Source organism: Eptatretus burgeri, chromosome 16 (genome assembly GCF_056783735.1).
Source record: "Eptatretus burgeri isolate ZD-2024b chromosome 16, Ebu_testis_v1, whole genome shotgun sequence".
NCBI classification, from domain to species: domain Eukaryota; kingdom Metazoa; phylum Chordata; class Myxini; order Myxiniformes; family Myxinidae; genus Eptatretus; species Eptatretus burgeri.
The window spans coordinates 14,789,321-14,806,932 of NC_140976.1; the positions used below are offsets into that span (position 1 = coordinate 14,789,321).

At 46.4% G+C, this 17,612-nt stretch overlaps 1 protein-coding gene across 2 annotated transcripts in view; it reads right to left on the minus strand.

The window, feature by feature from the left end:
• The window catches only part of LOC147010573 (uncharacterized), a 78,177-nt gene that overhangs the window by 17,535 nt on the left and 43,030 nt on the right, over window positions 1-17,612 (minus strand). Inside the window, exons 7-11 of one of the 2 annotated variants that reach the window (XM_085858827.1) lie at window positions 16,531-16,587; window positions 16,372-16,446; window positions 14,698-14,754; window positions 14,530-14,604; window positions 3,800-3,903 (exon numbers count right to left, since the gene is read on the minus strand). In XM_085858827.1, the coding sequence (XP_085714953.1) occupies window positions 3,800-3,903; window positions 14,530-14,604; window positions 14,698-14,754; window positions 16,372-16,446; window positions 16,531-16,587 (368 nt within the window). The remainder of the gene's footprint in view (window positions 1-3,799; window positions 3,904-14,529; window positions 14,605-14,697; window positions 14,755-16,371; window positions 16,447-16,530; window positions 16,588-17,612) is intronic. The other variant, XM_085858828.1, reaches the window with a different exon arrangement.

Here is a 17,612-nt window from a genome sequence, read left to right on the forward strand (position 1 = left end):
CCTGTTCTCCATACAAGGTCCCAGTCGAGGTCCGAGTTCCGCAGGCGGATCACAACGTGTCGAGCCATGAGGTGAGCAAGGACCGTCAGACGCTCCGGCGTATCCCTCCGGCCTTCCCGCCTCGAAGCCCGACTCCCGCTTCGTCCCCTCAGTTCCTCTCTCGGTCGAATCACCGACATGCAGGTCGGTTCAGCGTCTCTCCCGGCAGACCCAACACGGTGCCTCCTTCGTTCGCTCGTTTTGAAGCGACTCCGAGCACGCCTCGAGAACCCGGCCGTTCCTCACACACAGCACTCCTTTCGTCCCCTTTTCTTTTCTCCTTCGAGTCGTGAAGTGAATCGATGTGCAGGTTCCGCTTTCTCTGCCGGCCGATTCACCACTGCCTTTTTATTTTCTCTCTCTCCGCGACACGCGAGCTCCTTCGACACACATCTGTCTCGGCGACTCCATGACCAAAGGCTCCTCCCCTTCACGTCACTTCCTGTCCAGGCCACACCCCTCGCTCGAGGCCACTCCTCTCAGCCCACTGGGAGGGGCCTATTCCGGAATGAGGGAGGAATAATAGCGATCTCTCGTTTCACCACCATAGCACGAACACAAAAACAGTCTGTTACACCTCCCGACACACACATATCGTCCCTTATACCACACAACCTATCTACACATGAATTTAATGGGGGAACTGAGCTAATTCTATATTTAGTATTCCCGTAAGGGCCATTTCCGTAACACTACCCCCACCTTTCTCCCGAGGCTCTCCGAGCCTCCATCTGGGGCAGCCCACGGCAATGGCCCTGTCTAATGTGCAGCACAGATCTCCCATTTACTCCAACCCACAACATGGGAAGCACTTAACTCCAAAAATCAAAGTGTCACAGTAAGATTGGCATCTCCCTATCCTAGTGCGTTGGGTCACAAATCTAACAAACAAATTCACACTCTATGCACACTACTTAACATTCTAATTATGGATTTGAACGGGAGGGCATTCAAATTTACTTTTAACACCACATTTGCATAGGAGTAGAACATTCAAAGTTCTTTCACGTGTTCGCTCCTTCATGCCCCCTCCCGGCAATGTTGTCCATTCACCCCTGAGGGTTTCCTCACTTCGTGGCCTTATTGGCCTCTCACCAGGTGAGTTCAGTCGGCCCAGTGGCCTAATCTCACAAAGAGTCCTTCGGCTCACTGAGCCCACAAAATGGTGTAAATCTTCGGCCGCAACGGCCCACAAAAGCACTTTGGCCTCAATGGCACACATAAATGCTTTGGCCCATATGGCCTACTCACAAGCAGTAGCAGGCAACAAGCCCTGCGTTGGACAGCAGATGACACAGCAGTGGTGGCATGGTGATATCGATGGTAAACAAATGCAGTTCGGAGGCGTTCTTGAGGTCGCAAATGGGTGTGATGACCTTCGACTAGGGGAGATGGAGTGTACCCTTAACCTTCCTTGCCTGACTTGTTTTGGTTCGGTTCTCCCCCTTTTTTTCTCTTTTTTTCTTTTCTTTTACAGACAGGATGGTGTGTTTCTTACTCAACTGTTATCTTCGTGGATGCGTGCTCATGACATACTGGTGGCCTCTCTGGCACTTGGAGAGGGTGACCGAGCCTGGCCCTTGCCAACAATTTCTCCCATCAACACTACTCGCACCAGGTGTCACACATGAATGGTGTGGAGGAGAGTCCATCGAACCCAACCATCCACTTTTAGCTCCAGACAACGCAACAAACCCTGCCATGGCCAGAATGATCCTAATGACCCATCTTTCCCAACCTGGCACACTGTTCCATTCTATTAAACCTGGGCAAGGCCCTTCTTCGTCTTTTTCCATTTGGTGGTGCCAGGCATAACTCGCTGGCTGGGGAGTGTGACTACTACTAGGCCTCTTTGCCTGCTTCCAATCGGAGGTGGAGGACACCCAGCGACCTTGGGGTTCACCTGATTGTGCTTCTGGTGCTCCTAACGAAGGGGTGGCTCTCTCTAGCCCCCACACTGTGCCCTCGTAGCACCTATACTGTGCTCTCATAGCACCCATACCAAGTGCTCTCATAGCACCGACACCGTGCTCCCATAGCACTGAACCTACCGTGCTCTCCTGGCACCTCTGACAGCCTTCACCTGCCAGGAACCCTCAAAGCCCTGCTGCCCTGCTTCCCGACTCACCAACTTCCCATACCATGTCACACTACCAACCAGTATCCTCATACCTTGGCCTGCACCTACCCCTCGCAGTCCGCCTGCACAATGGAACAGCAGCCAGAATCCATGACGAATCCTCTAAGTCTCCCTAACCCACACCAACCTGGTTAAGAGACTCCCACCGACAGGGCACGTCGTTCGCACTCACCCTCCCCATCTGCACAATCACGCCATTCACCCAAACTTTTTCGTCATTCATTCCACAGTGCCGCACACCCAGTCCACAACACCATCCAACACCTTTCACGTTTATGTGAAAGCAAAAACACACCTGTCCCTCGGATACCACTTGGTCATCAAATTTAACTGGTATACTTTTTCATCAAACCCCAATTAATTTGTCACTACGTCCATCGTCCGCTGGCCTCCTGCATACTGCCCAAATCGTTTATTTCCAAAAGTTTAAACCAGATATCAAAATCTCTTCACAAGTCCCATGAACCTCTGCATGGTTCTAACCAGGCATTTCAATCCTTCCTCAAACAAGCCACCCTTTGTCATCCACTTGTTTCAGGTGCGTTTAACGCTCTGCCTGTAATGTCTCCACCACTTTTTTAAATAATCACCCAAATCCACTCGTGCCACTCTTATGCCTTCTGTCATCTCTCAATCTTGCAATCACTTCTGGTAATACCTCCAATCAAGATTTTCACATCCCCATAAGCCTACTTCTTTGGCTCATTGGAAGGGGGGTGAGGGAATGAATCCCTCATTACCCATTACATGACCCGGCCACCTTTCCGCCACGGCTCAAAGGAGCCACGCCTCAATGGGGGCCGTGATGTACCCCCTCCTTTTCTCCAGGGTTCGCGGAAGTCAGGCAAACCCCAATCGGTGGAATGACCTCCCCCTCTTCTCCAGGGTTCACAGAAGTCAGGTAAACCCCAATCGGTGGAATGACCTCCCCCTCTTCTCCATAACTCCCTGAAGACAGATAAACCCCACTCAGCTAGCCAAACCACTCGTGTGCTCAGAAAGGTCCAAAGACCAAGTGACACACGCCAGTGCCGCCTGGCACTCATCTGCACTCCACTCCAAAGTTCCTGTGAGGCTGATAGAGAAATTAAAATACAATTTCTAAATTGGATTTCTAAAATCCAATCTAAAACTGCTCCTGGATGCAGCACCTCTAACTTTGTAAGAACCCATGCGGAGCTGTCCATTATGGGTTCCGTCCCCTGGCTCAAGTTCTGTCTTGGTGGCATTTCTATTTCCTCTTGCACCTCAAACCTATTTCCTATGTCACCACTCATTCCATGCTCAGGACTCCCACTCACAGCAGGCTGCACACATCCCAAGGTTATGTGTTGACCTTCCACACCTTCAAACTTGCCTGTGTACTGACCAACTGCCTTGCATTCCAGGGTTACATTCTTGACCGCCAGGTGAGTACTCACAGACACTTCGGCCTCGGCAACACATACCGGTGCTGTAGTCTGGACTGTGGGCTCACAGCATTCATTCACAGGCACTCCACACACACATTCAGGGGGCACGCATACGTGCACCCCATCGGACAGAGTCTCTTTGTTAACATAAAATTCAATTTCTACCCTAAGCTCATCGTCCGCACCATGTATGCATGTACCCACGTACCTGCTTCGTTCCAGAGTCACCTCTGTCCGGTCGCTTCTCTCCAGCAGGTTGCTCATCATCGGTTCGCCACTCTCCTCTGGGGCTGTCAGCTCCACACGCTGGACCTGCTCAAAATGTATCTCACTTGTCAACAACCCCGCATGCTCCCTCAATGTCTCAATCACCAGGGTTTGCTCTAATTGTTGTTTCATCCGACGAGTGATGTCAATCAAGGTCCGTACCACTAACATTACTCCCTGTGGTGATGTCACACATCCCACATTATTGTCCTGTTCTACTTCCTGGCTCCATTTTCTTTTCCATTTGAGTCGTTCTTCCTCTCTGAGCCATTTGAGTTGTTCATTATCTTTCCGGAGTTTTTCCATCTCCCTGGAGTCCAACTTTGCTCTCTCCTTTAGTTGGTTAATTTCGAATTCATATTGTTTTTGTTTCCTCCTCCACCGTCTCTCTTGTTCCTCATTCTCCAATCTCAGTTTCCTTCAATTGGCCGAGCTCCTTTTCCCGTTTCATTCGTCGTTCTTTCATTATCTCCGCGTACTTCAACCTTGCTTTCTCCTACAGTTGTTCTTGTCTTTCTTTTTGTTTCATTCCTTGTTCTTTTTGTTTCTTATCCCACTGTCTCTCTTGTTCTTCCTTCTCCAATCTCGTCGTTTCCTTCAATTTGTTGATCTCCCTTTCCTGCTTCATTCCTTGTTCTTTTTGCTTCTCATCCCACTGTCTCTCGTGTTCTTCCTTCTCCAATCTCATTGATTCCTTCAATTGGCTGATTTCCCTTTCCTGCTTCATTCCTTGTTCTTTCACTATCTCCTCGTACTCCATCCTTGCTTTTTCTTTCATTTGGTCAACCTCCAATTCATACTCTTTTTGTTTTTTATTCCACTGTCTCTCTTGTTCCTCATTCTGCAATCTCGTTGTTTCCTTCAGTTGGCTGATTTCCTTCTCCTGCTTTATTCCTTGTTCTTTCAGTACTCTTTCTTGCATTTCATTCTTTAGTCTTGCTTTGGCTTCGAGCTGTTCGATCTGCACAGTGTGGTTTCTTAACGTTTCATTCTCTGCTGTCGTTCTTTCTTCTTCCAACATTCTCATCTCGTTTTGTAATTCCGTCTCTTTGTTTTGGTATTTCTGTAACTAAGAAGCTTTCTTTTCTAATTCCATTCTCATTTCCACACACTCCAACCTTGCTTTGGCTTCCAACTGTTTGATTTGCTCAGTGTGGTCCCTTAACGTTTCATCCTCCGTTCTCGCTCTTTCCTCTCTCAAGATCCTCTGCTCGTCTTGTCTCTTTGTCTTGATGTTCCTGTAACTCAGAAGCGTTTTTCCATAATTCCTCTCTCACTTTGCATGCTTCCTCACTCATTTCACCCATTATCTTGCTCATCTCCGCCTCCCTTTCCAATGCTTCCATCCTCAATTCGTCCCTTTTCTTACTGTATTCCTTTAGTTTTTTTCTGCCATTCCTTTCCCATTCTTATCTCCCCTTCCAGGGTTTCTCATTTAAACTGGCCTGCCCTTACCTCTCGCTTCAGTAGTTCCAATTCCCCATCTTGTTTGCGTTTTTCCATTTCTAGCTTTGTTTTCCTTTCTCCTTCCTCCCTCATTTCTTCCTGTAGTTCTTCGAACTGTTTTGACTTTTCCAACCATTCTTCCTTCCCTTGCTCCAGATGTCCCTCTCCTTTTCTAGGCTTTCTCTTTTCCGAATGCCTTCTTCTACCTCTCGCTTCAGTAGTTTCAATCCCACATCGTGCTCCCGTTTTTCCGTTTCCAGCTTCGTTTTCCATTCTCCTTCTAAGTTCTCTCTATCCCGGGAATTACTAATTTGCTCTTCCTCTATTCTTTTATTCATTTTGCTCTTTGCATATTCCAACTGACGGGCATAAAAGACTACCAAATTCTTTTTTCCACATAGTTTGTCGACTCTGTTGGCTAAGTTATGTTTTTGCCACCGAATTCGTTCCAGTAAATCGTCCAAACGCTGTGTCCCCCCCCCCCCCCCCGTACACGTAATTTTGCTGAAGCTCGTCTGCATGCCGTTGTGACTTGTCCACTCCACTTTGCACCTCCTCGATATAGTCTTCATAGCGCTTCAACTTTTCCAAGACATCCCCCAATTGTGCCTGAAGCTTGCCAATGTTCGCGTCGTCATCCTTCCACGCCTGCCATGGCACATGCCGTGACCACGTGGTCTGAATCGGTGGGCGGGAGCGTTTCCTTCGCGCCTTGTGGCTCGTTGCGCTATAGTTAGCCCACTCCCGCTCCGTGTCGCGCCGAGATGGAGCCGCACCGCTATTTTGCGACTCCATTTTCTTTATAATTTGCAAATTTTTCCTCCGATCCGTTCAAGCATAAAATCACGACCAATTGTTAACACAATCGGTGTTCTGCAAATTTATGGAGGTGGAAGCAGAGAGTTCGTCATCCCACTCCTGACGACCAGTTGTTGCGGATCCGGGGTGGCGGGAATCTGACCCGGTCCATGGTGCCACTCTCGCCACAACCGTCTCCGGGAGACTATAACGCCAGCCGACTCGGTACAGGCCTCGGGTCACGCGTCTTTAATCGTGATACCAACGTAATCCTGTACCTTACCAGTTGGGGAGATAGAACCCCGAGTTACAGACTGGCTTTGTCAGTGACCGAGCGGAGTCAACCAGTCTGTAACCATTTTGGTCTTGTATGCCAATCGAACGGATAATTGCTCGACGCGACACGCATTAATCCATAGTGGCAAATTCATCAGAATTAACCAGATTTATTGGGGACATCAGGGATCACAACACAAGCAATAACACGACATTGGTTTTATTAACAATCAACCCGTTCTTAACTAGGGAACCACGGCTAAAAGGTTTCGAGGGGATTACTACGAAATATGCCTTATACAACACGTGCAAACAAACATGCATGCAGGACAAGACAGAGTACTTGGTGATGGCTCATGGATGAGAGCACCGTGTCCCAAAAGCATGAAGGTCGCTCGTAAAAACCAGCGGGTTTCCATGGGTTCGAACTCCCACTCGAACTCCCGCGCAGCAAGAAATGGCGGCGCAGCACTCCAGCTCCCGCCCAAGTCACCGCGTGCGTGGTTCTCCTCAGCGCGCTCCGGCTCCGCGCCACGTCGACGATGCGAGATCGCCGATCTCTCTCCAGGCTTCAGCACACGAATCCCGGTCTGGCCTGTTCTTCATACAAGGTCCCAGTCGAGGTCCGAGTTCCGCAGGTGGATCACAACGTGTCGAGCCGTGAGGTGAGCAAGGACCGTCAGACGCTCCGGCGTATCCTCTACGGCTTTCCCGCCTCGAAGCCCGACTCCCGCTTCGTCCCCTCAGTTCCTCTCTCGGTCGAATCACCGACGTGCAGGTCGGTTCAGCGTCTCTCCGGCAGACCCAACACGGTGCCTCCTTCGTTCGCTCGCCTCGAAGCGACTCCGAGCACGCCTCGACAACCCGGCCGTTCCTCACACACAGCACTCCTTTCGTCCCCTTTTCTTTTATCCTTCGAGTCGTGAGGTGAATCGATGTGCAGTTCCGCTTTCTCTGCCGGTCGATTCACCACTGCCTTTTTCTTTTCTCTCTCGCCTCGACACGCGAGCTCCTTCGACACACGTCTGTCTCGGCGACTCCCTGACCAAAGGCTCCTCCCCTTCACGTCACTTCCTGTCCAGGCCACACCCCTCGCTCGAGGCCACTCCTCTCAGCCGACTGGGAGGGGCCTATTCCGGAATGAGGGAGGAATAATAGCGATCTCTCGTTTCACCACCATAGCACGAACACAAAAACAGTCTGTTACACCTCCCGACACACACATATCGTCCCTTATACCACACAACCTATCTATACATGAATTTAATGGGGGAACTGAGCTAATTCTATATTTAGTATTCCCGTAAGAGCCATTTCCGTAACAATATAGACAGTTGCAAGCTCAAAAAAAGTGAAAGAATGGCCCGCTCAACTGGACACTTCTTCAATGAGCGAGTGAGCGTCCGCTTTGTTTTGGAGAACGTGACGTCACCATCCATATATGGCACGCGGCTGTTTTTTTCAACAGCCTCGAGAAATAACAACTTCGGAGTTAAATTTCATTAGTTTTCCCAATAGTTAGGCAACCACAATAGTTTGCATCGAACGATTTAATGCACATATAATCATATTGATAAATTTTCAGAACGTGTTGGTGACCCGCAACCTGCTCTTTAATTAACACATGGGCCACACCTATGTGGAAGCCGTTACTTTCAAATATACTTGGTGTCCCCCATTTTCCCAGGTGTTTCCATTTTTCTGTCAACTACCTATACCTTGGGAGAAAAAGCTCAAGAAAAATGCTCCATTATTTCGCTGAATATAACTCCATTCAATATCTCTATGACAGAATCAATATACCCTGTATGGATAAATAACAATGATAAACCCCACCTCAAAGAAAAATCACAATAAAATTCAGCAATTCGCTGTATTTATGTCTGAAGATCAAATAATTGAGAACAGTTTGGCCAATCGCCACCAAATTTTGGATACTCGCTGTGGGTACCCAGTGTCTTGTAGTGGGCACAAAATAATTTTGCTGCATTGCTTGTAGTTCAATTTTTTTGTAAATTTGAAATTCGAAGAATGGGCAAAATGGGTATAGTAATGGTGTATCGACGTCACTTGCCAAGAGCCAATAACATTGCAACTGGCCTCACACAGCCAATCAGCAGCCTCTCACGCCTTGTTACCAAGCCTCACAAAGCTTAGTTCATGCTTTCTTTGTCTGGGCATTTATCGATTGCGAATAATGAAAATGTTTTGTCTAAATCAAATTTCTCTTCATGCTGCACTGCCTGGGTTCTTGGCGATCAACATGGTACCATTTTCAACTTTTTGAAACCCGTGGTTTGGGAGGAGATGCGAAACTGACAAACAACCAACAGATCTTATTATATTGTTGTGGCTCTGTAAAACCATCCATCCATCCATTGGGACCATACTCTGTGCAGAGTGTTGGTGCTGCCTAAGCAGTCTCTTTAGCTATTGGGCACAATCTTGGATGGGTCACTACTCCAACACAGTATACCAGCAAGCTGGCACTCATTTTGCCGACCTCAGAAGGATGACAGGCAGAGTCAACCCCACATGGTATTAATTCAACAGCAAAGTGGGATTTGAACTCAGGATCCGAGGAACCCAAGCCCACCACCCGAACCATTACGCGAACACCAGGCATGTAAAACCACCCTAACCATCTGTAAAACCACATGTCTCCAAGGCAATGGCACACAACGTACAGCGATCCCAAGGCAGCTATTTCAATCATATGTGTCTTAGTTAGTCCCTTCCACATGTCTAGTGGGTAAAAGGGGAAAGATGCGTTGCGTGGGACTCTTGTAGTTAGGTCTCATATATCTTCTTAACCTTTACTTTTTCTTTGATACACCTCTTTCTTTTACACGAAACATGCAAGCAAGCACGCATGCCAATCATTTGGAAATAAGCAAATACGCTGCGAGCGTCTCCAGTATGTTCGCACTGCGAGCGCATCCCGCGGCTTGGTGCACCGATACATCGTCGGTCCTTTGGAATTTGTGTGCCAATTCTCCATTCAAAACTGTGTGCCAATTCCCAACGGCCATTCCACCTCAGACCTTCAATTCTCTCACCAAACCATACCTCAATCACCACAACCACTTCATACAACTAATAAAAACAGTAACAACTCACATTTACATGTGACCTTTATTCATCAATCTCGCTACAGATGCCACGTGGCAATCATCACTTGCTACAAACGCCACATGGCCACCATCTTTCACTACGGTCACAACAAGGACGCCCTACTCGACAACCGCCGCAACTGCCTCATGGTCCTCAAATCCGCACCGTAGTCTCAAGGGACCTGGAGGAGATGTGGGTTTGCCTCTTTCAAAGCATAACGCGAGGCACGAACATGTGCTGCGGGTTGTGAAGGGACCTATGGGTAGCACAGGGATTTCTCTACAATTCCACATTGGAATGAAGACCAGCTCTTGTTCGGGGCTGGAGAGCATGTCCGAAGACCACGGCCCCATATCAAACTCGGAGCTCCGACACATGACAAGGTCAGCGAACAAATGACCCATTTTTCACCTTTGAGGCCTGGAGGGGCATGGCTTCGACCGTTATGTCCCAATAGGAGAACGTGATTTCATCTACAGCTCGTTTTGATCTGATTCTCGGCACCTCCCCTTGTCCAGGTCCATAAAAATGGCAGAGCAGAGCAGATCAAGGTTCTTTTTCGCCATTTTCATTGGTGCGTCACTACTGCTGTTCATTCTTTTTCCCATTCACTCACTAATCGTGGTAGGGGCTGTCGATGGTGCTGCAGAGGGAATAGCGGAACCAGATGAGAATGCCGAGAAGAGCAGTCAGCGAGTTTGTGGATCATCGGCACAGAGCGAGAGGCGCCGCGAGTCCCCATGACCAATTGGGGGGTGGGGGTGTCACACGCTGCTGCCACGAGGCGGGGCCGCTCCATTGCAAGGGATCCTCATTTGGTTACAGACACCGACACATACAGATTCTTACATGGATAGGATAGGGATTTTCTACTCGGGCATCTTTTTCTACCGTCTGTCTGTGTCTGTGCGTCTCTCTGTCTGTCTGTCTGTCTCTCTCTCGCTCTCATCTACTGAGGACACACAAAAGAGCATCAACACGGGTGTTCTTTTAAGGGCAGGAATTAAAGGAGTGAACCGAACTGATGTCACCTCACATTTTTCCTCTCACACCATGCTGCACCTCCACGTTACACTACACTCACAGTCCCAAACTCCAGACACACCCAGTATTCCTCCCACCTCCGCTTACCTAAGTGTTCTGGGCTGCGTTGGTCTGCCGACCGCACCAGGTATTGAGAGGTCATTTACCCTCATCTGCTTCATTCTCTCTGGGCTATCAATAATTTCCCTCGGGTGTGTGTGCGTGTGTGTGTGTGCGTGTGTGTGTGTGCGTGCGTGTGTGCGTGTGTGTTGTGTGAGATGGCGCCGATCATAGCATAAGGTAATGCTGTATAAGATATAATGGGATAACTCTGCTCTGTGTCTCCTTTTTAGGTCGTCTCTTCGAGCATGACCTAATAATATGGGTGTCGATGTCCTTCGATCCGTCCGTCCGTCCGTCCGTTCACAATGAAGTTAAAGCGGGAGATCTAGTCATTCGTGATCCTGATAGAGGTCGATGAGACGTACACGATGGTATGACTTTCAAGGTCACCGAAGGTCAAGGTCAAGGTCACGAGGCCTTTGAATTTGCGAAAATGACGATTTTCAAATTCTATCTCCTCTGCCATTTCTCAAGCGATCTTGAATTTGATTGTAGCATATGAATCTATGGGACAATATCTAAATTTGGTCAGGCTGGATTTTCGATATTCGCTTTCGTTTTCGTGTCACGTGACTTCAAAGTTGGCAAAAAATGCGAAAATGACGATTTTCAAATTCTATCTCCTCCTACATTTCTCAAGCAATCTTGAATTTGATTGTGGCATATGAATCTATGGGACAATATCTAAATTTGGTTGGGACGGATTTTCGACATTCGCTTTTGTTTTCGCATCACGTGACTTCAAATTTTGCAAAAACTGGCCTACCTTCAGGAGGCTGTATATTCTCTACGGGGCATGGTAAAAGTTAGTGAATGGTGTCATTGCATAGCAGCTGACCTTGTCTTTCATGTCCATTCGAAAGAATACCGATATCTTCGAATACGTACACGTCACGTGACTTTGAATTTTGCGAAAACTGCTTCATGTCGTTGCAAAATGATGATTTTCAAAATCTATCCTTTACATTTCTTAAGTTATCTTGAATTTGATTGTGGCATATGAATCTATGGGACAATATCTAGATTTGGTCAGGCCGGATTTTCGATATTCGCTTTCGTTTTCACGTCACGTGACTTCAAAGTTGACCAAAAATCCCTCCTGACCCGACAACACTACACCCTAGTAACAGGAACTCATGCTTGTTTCTCGCAGAGATGACCGTCACTCCCGCACGGGTGTATTTTTATAATACTCTTTGCCTTTTGCCACACCCCACAAATTTCTTACTTTCCCTGCTGTACATTGCAATAAACCCCATTTACTGTGCCACATAACATTCCTTGCATTCTGATTTTAAATAAATGTGCTGTTTACAAATGTTCCCAGCTCGTTTTTGTCTTTTCCTTCATGGGTCCAGCATGGACCGCACCCTAGCTTAGCTGGGACATTACTCCCCAAAGACATGTTTCGTAGCTGGTACGTACTTGGCAGTTCCACTCGGCTGCACCTGATCCGGTAGATAATCTGGTTAACACAAGTACGTACTGAGAGCGCATTCCTAGGTAAGGAGGTCATTGACCCGAGGTAAACGGTTTATTAGATGGAGGACTCTAAGTCACGTGGTCGAGTTATTGGCATTCACAGTCGTTTAGCGACTCGCCGCGACACAAAGTTATTCATGTGTGACGGACTGCAATTCTGGTGAGTCTGGAGAGGACTCCGAGACAGTCCCTCCCTCGTGGTTTCCTCCGTGTCACCCACCCACAACAATATAGATCTGATTATACAGATACAGTAAACACTTACACATCGCAGGTTTTGACCAATTGCAGCAACCTCTTTATGTACCGATTTAGTTATTGCAGGATTTAATTTTGACCTTTTATGATTTTTGAGCTGGTTATCTCACACCACAAGACTTTTATGCAGCGTTAATAATGGAATGATGCCGAAGTGTCAAACAATCGACAAAAGTGATTCTTTTAATTATATTTATTCACTGGGTTACGAAGCTGCAGAAACAAATAAACAAATCGACAGATTACAAAGGAAAATGATTTAAGAGATGAATATTGGAGGAATGGTGGTGAGGCGGTAAATTTAATCTGCTTCAACACAGCAGGAGACTTCATCTTAAAGCAATTTATGTTTAATTCAATTGTGATGTGCTTATATTTGGCTGCTGCCGTCCTTCCTCTATATTTTCTCAAAGCCCAGGAACTTAACCCCCTTTTTACCATAGGAAATTAGTTTTAACTCTCGCAGTTTTGAATATCGCGGAATTTTCCAGGAATGTAACCCACGTGATATTTAAGGGTTTACTGTATCGCCAAAAAGTTATCTTTTAAGTCCAATGATATATTCCAACAGCAAAAAAAAGTATAAAATTGAATTAGATGCAAATGCATCAATGGATACGCCTCCGCCCATGTTAGATATCAACCCATGGTTAAGTTTGATGTCAATTAAAGGTAAAATGAGAGAACATGAGAGAAAAGTAAGAGAGAGAGACAACATCAGATATTCCTAACTCGAGTCATGGTCGACAAAATAATTATCAAAGGAAACATGTCCTTTGGCCTTTGATCTTTTGAACCCAAATTGTAATAACTTCATCTTTGTATATTACCATCAATACTTGTCCCATGCTTGGTTGAAATACCTTCAGTGGTTCACAAGTTATCATGGTAACAAATATGTTCAATTCAAGGTCACATGACCTCAGACCTTTGGCCTTTCTAACCCAAAATCAAACCAGTTCATCTTTGTATTACATTCCATACTTGTGACAAATTTAATTGAAATCCCTTCAGTAGTTCATACTGTTACCTTGGTAACACAAAACTGATAACAGATGGACGTTTGCACAGATGGATGGACAGACGGATGCACAAACAGACAATCCAAATACATAATGCCTCCAACCTTCAGCTGGCCGCAAGGCATAATTAAGTGAAGTCAATGTACAACTTTCGAAAATGATGTAATCCGCCCCAGATTGCTCAGTGCACAAGCGAGAAACCCCTGTTAACGAAATTCATCGGGGCACCCTGGATGTGTATCGTATGTGTCAGATAATGATTGTAGCATGAAATGACTCACTAAGCTTTTAAAGAAGCAGAAAATACTCAGTAACATAGGTGCAAGAACAGGGTGCACCTCTGCACAATGAAAGTTTTGGAGAACTTTCTAATCAACTCGTCCAAAAAGTTGATATCTTACAGTCCATACTGCGAAACATTCTGACGATGTGGGTCCATGAAAGGCCTGAAGGTTCATAGACAGGCATTTTACCCAGCCCTTCATACTTAACACCGATCTTCTTCTTCTTGCGTATGGCAGCTTAGCTAAGTTGCCGGGGTAGTTATAATTTCTTGGAAGCGTGACTGTCGCTCAGGCAGTGCCCCTCAACCAGTATACACACTGGTACTCATTTCACCGTTCTCGGAAGGATGATAGGCTGAGTCAACCCCCTGGGGAATTAATTCAGCGGCCAACGGGGCTTGAACTCAGGACCCTAGGATCCCAAGCTGCCACCCTAACCACTAAGCCAACACCAGGCTCCTACTTAACACCGATGGGAACGTTATATCTGGAGCTTGTCGATGTACGAGGTAAGATTAAAATGATATTTTCTCTTAAATCATGTTTGGAATTAGGGGGGGTGGGAGATATTTCTCATATTTGCCATATTTCTATGAGTCCGATTTCCATTCAGGAACAGGACCGTTACGGTTAAACATTTTGAAAATGCCACTTTTCATTTAAATGCTGAAAATTATGTTTAAAAGACTATTTGAATTGGATTTCATGCTCGTAATGGCAGGTTAAAAGTGCCCGACAAGCAGAAGCGAGTCACTGTAAACACACACAGCACATGTGCAAAAGGATGATGATGATGATGATACAAAATAATTTTAGTGCAACGTGCATGCATTGTTTGCACTTACCCTCGGTAGGTTGTGTTGTCCCCATGATATTTTCACATAAAACATCAAGTGGTTCTTCTTTCACGACGATGCAAACTGCAGTGGAAAAGTCCAACAATAGATCCTCCATATACTCATGGTGTCATGTAAGTTGTGGCAAAGATTGTGAAAATAAAAGGTAAACATCACCTTGTGATGTAGAAACAGCAAAGGCCTCTGGTTGAACATTCAATGCATGCAATGGACCTGTAACAAGGAAATGTCAAGTTTGCTCTTCAGAAACTTCACACCTCAAACAAAAGACAAACTAGAAAGAATCTGAAAATGCAAAGCTCATCAGCATCCACTTTGTAGTCAGTCTTATTCTTCTTCTGTGTGCTAAACATGGTGAAAACAGATTTTTTTTAAAAACAATTACGATTTTAGGCGACCTTGACATTTGACTTTTTGATCAAAAAATAACTGTGTTAAAAAATAATATTTAAAAAAATACATGTCCAGAAAAAAAACACAAACACATCCGGCGACAAACAATCACGGCCCGGACAGGTTCAGAGACAAACACTGTCCGGAGATAAACAAACGCCTGGACACAAACTCCGTCCAGACATAATCACCGCCTGGACACAAACTCCGTCCAGACATAATCACCGCCTGGACACAAACTCCGTCCAGACATAATCACTGCCTGCACACAAACTCCGTCCGGACATAATCACCACCTGGACACAAACTCCGTCCAGACATAATCACCGCCTGCACACAAACTCCGTCCATACATAATAACCGCCTGGACACAAACTCCATCCAGACATAATCACCGCCTGGACACAAACTCCGTCCAGACATAATCACCGCCTGGACACAAACTCCGTCCAGACATAATCACCACCTGGACACAAACTCCGTCCAGACATAATCACCGCCTGGACACAAACCCCGTCCTGACAGAATCACCGTCTGGACACAAACTCCGTCCAGACATAATCACCGCCTGCACACAAACTCCGTCCATACATAATAACCGCCTGGACACAAACTCCATCCAGACATAATCACCGCCTGGACACAAACTCCGTCCAGACATAATCACCGCCTGGACACAAACTCCGTCCAGACATAATCACCGCCTGGACACAAACTCCGTCCAGACATAATCACCGCCTGGACACAAACTCCGTCCAGACATAATCACCGCCTGGACACAAACTCCGTCCAGACATAATCACCGCCTGGACACAAACTCCGTCCAGACATAATCACTGCCTGGACACAAACTCCGTCCAGACATAATCACTGCCTGGACACAAACTCCGTCCAGACATAATCACCGCCTGGACACAAACTCCGTCCAGACATAATCACCGCCTGGACACAAACTCCGTCCAGACATAATCACCGCCTGGACACAAACTCCGTCCAGACATAATCACCACCTGGACACAAACTCCGTCCAGACATAATCACCGCCTGGACACAAACTCCGTCCAGACATAATCACCGCCTGGACACAAACTCCGTCCAGACATAATCACCACCTGGACACAAACTCCGTCCAGACATAATCACCACCTGGACACATTCGAAGAGAAAGACAGAGCGAGAGATAGAGATAGAGATAGAGATAGAAAGGGGCGGGGGGGGGGGGTTGGGGGAGCGGAGTTAGCAGAGAAAATATGCTTTATGAACAACAACACACACACACACACACACACACACACACACACACACACACACACACACACACACACACACACACACACACACACACACACACACACACACTCACACACTCACACACACACACACACACACACACACACACACACACACATTTCTCTGAGGATGTGCAGCTGCACTCACCATTTTCAGATTGTACTGAGTTTCTTGTTGTTCCATGAGAAACACTATATGGCTCTTCTTTTACAACAACATTAACTGCAGCACATCGTCGGAAAAGAGGTTATTTTTCACGATATCAGTGAAATGCGACATATATTATGCAACCAAGGGTATAATTACCTTGTGACGTATACACTGCTAACGTCTCAGGTTCCACCTTCAACACCCCATTGAAACCTGCAAAAAATAAAAATTTGTGACAAAGTTGAATCTCATTGAGAAAAACCCCACAAACACAGAAAAACGACAACAGCACTCGTGAGAGGGCATACCTCCACTATGCTGAACAGTTTACGTGTTGTATCCCACCGATGGGCTGGATCTTATCCTTATCCAAAATTTAATTGGCTTGTTCTTGTCACCTACCTAAGTCACCCACCAAGTTTTGTCAGAATCCATCCACAACTTTTTGAGATATCGTGCTACATATCGTTTTTGGCCCCATCTCTCAATGGTGTGAAGAATCACACAGAGAGTTTAAAAAAAATTCTAGTCAATTCGTCCTTGTCACACACCCAAACTGACCACCAAGTTTCGTCCGAATCTGTACATGACTTTTTGAGATAACCTTCTCACAGACATGCAGACAAACAGACAGACAGGGGTGAAAACATAACCTCCGTCAACCTTCGGTGGTGGAGGTGACAACCACACACACACACACACACACACACACACACACACACACACACACACACACACACACACACACACACACACACACACACACACACACACACACACACACACCCGTGGGCCCCAACCCCACTTGTTTGTAGCTGTTATTTTTTCGAATCTGAAGTTCTAAGAACGGGGAAACATGGAATTATTATTTATTTGATTTACCATTGATTTTGGTGGTGGAGGCATGGCCACGAGCCCACCACAAAAAAAAAAAATCACATTTAAAAAAAAAAGTATTTTGATGAATTATTTTTTTTTTTAATTGTTGTATACCTTGTCGAGGCTCGTATGACAGCTAACACAACGCACAGCAAGGGGGGCGTGAGACAAGAGGGGCAGGAGAGGGAAGGACAAAACAGTGGGGAACATGGGGAATAGAACTAAAGAAGATGGACATTACAGGGACTTTCAGGAAGTAAAGCAGGGAAATTGAAGGAGGTGGGCTTGGGGTGGATTAACGGGGGTAGAAAAGATCGAGGATTTGGATGGGGGATGATAAGAGGTGGTGATGAACAGCT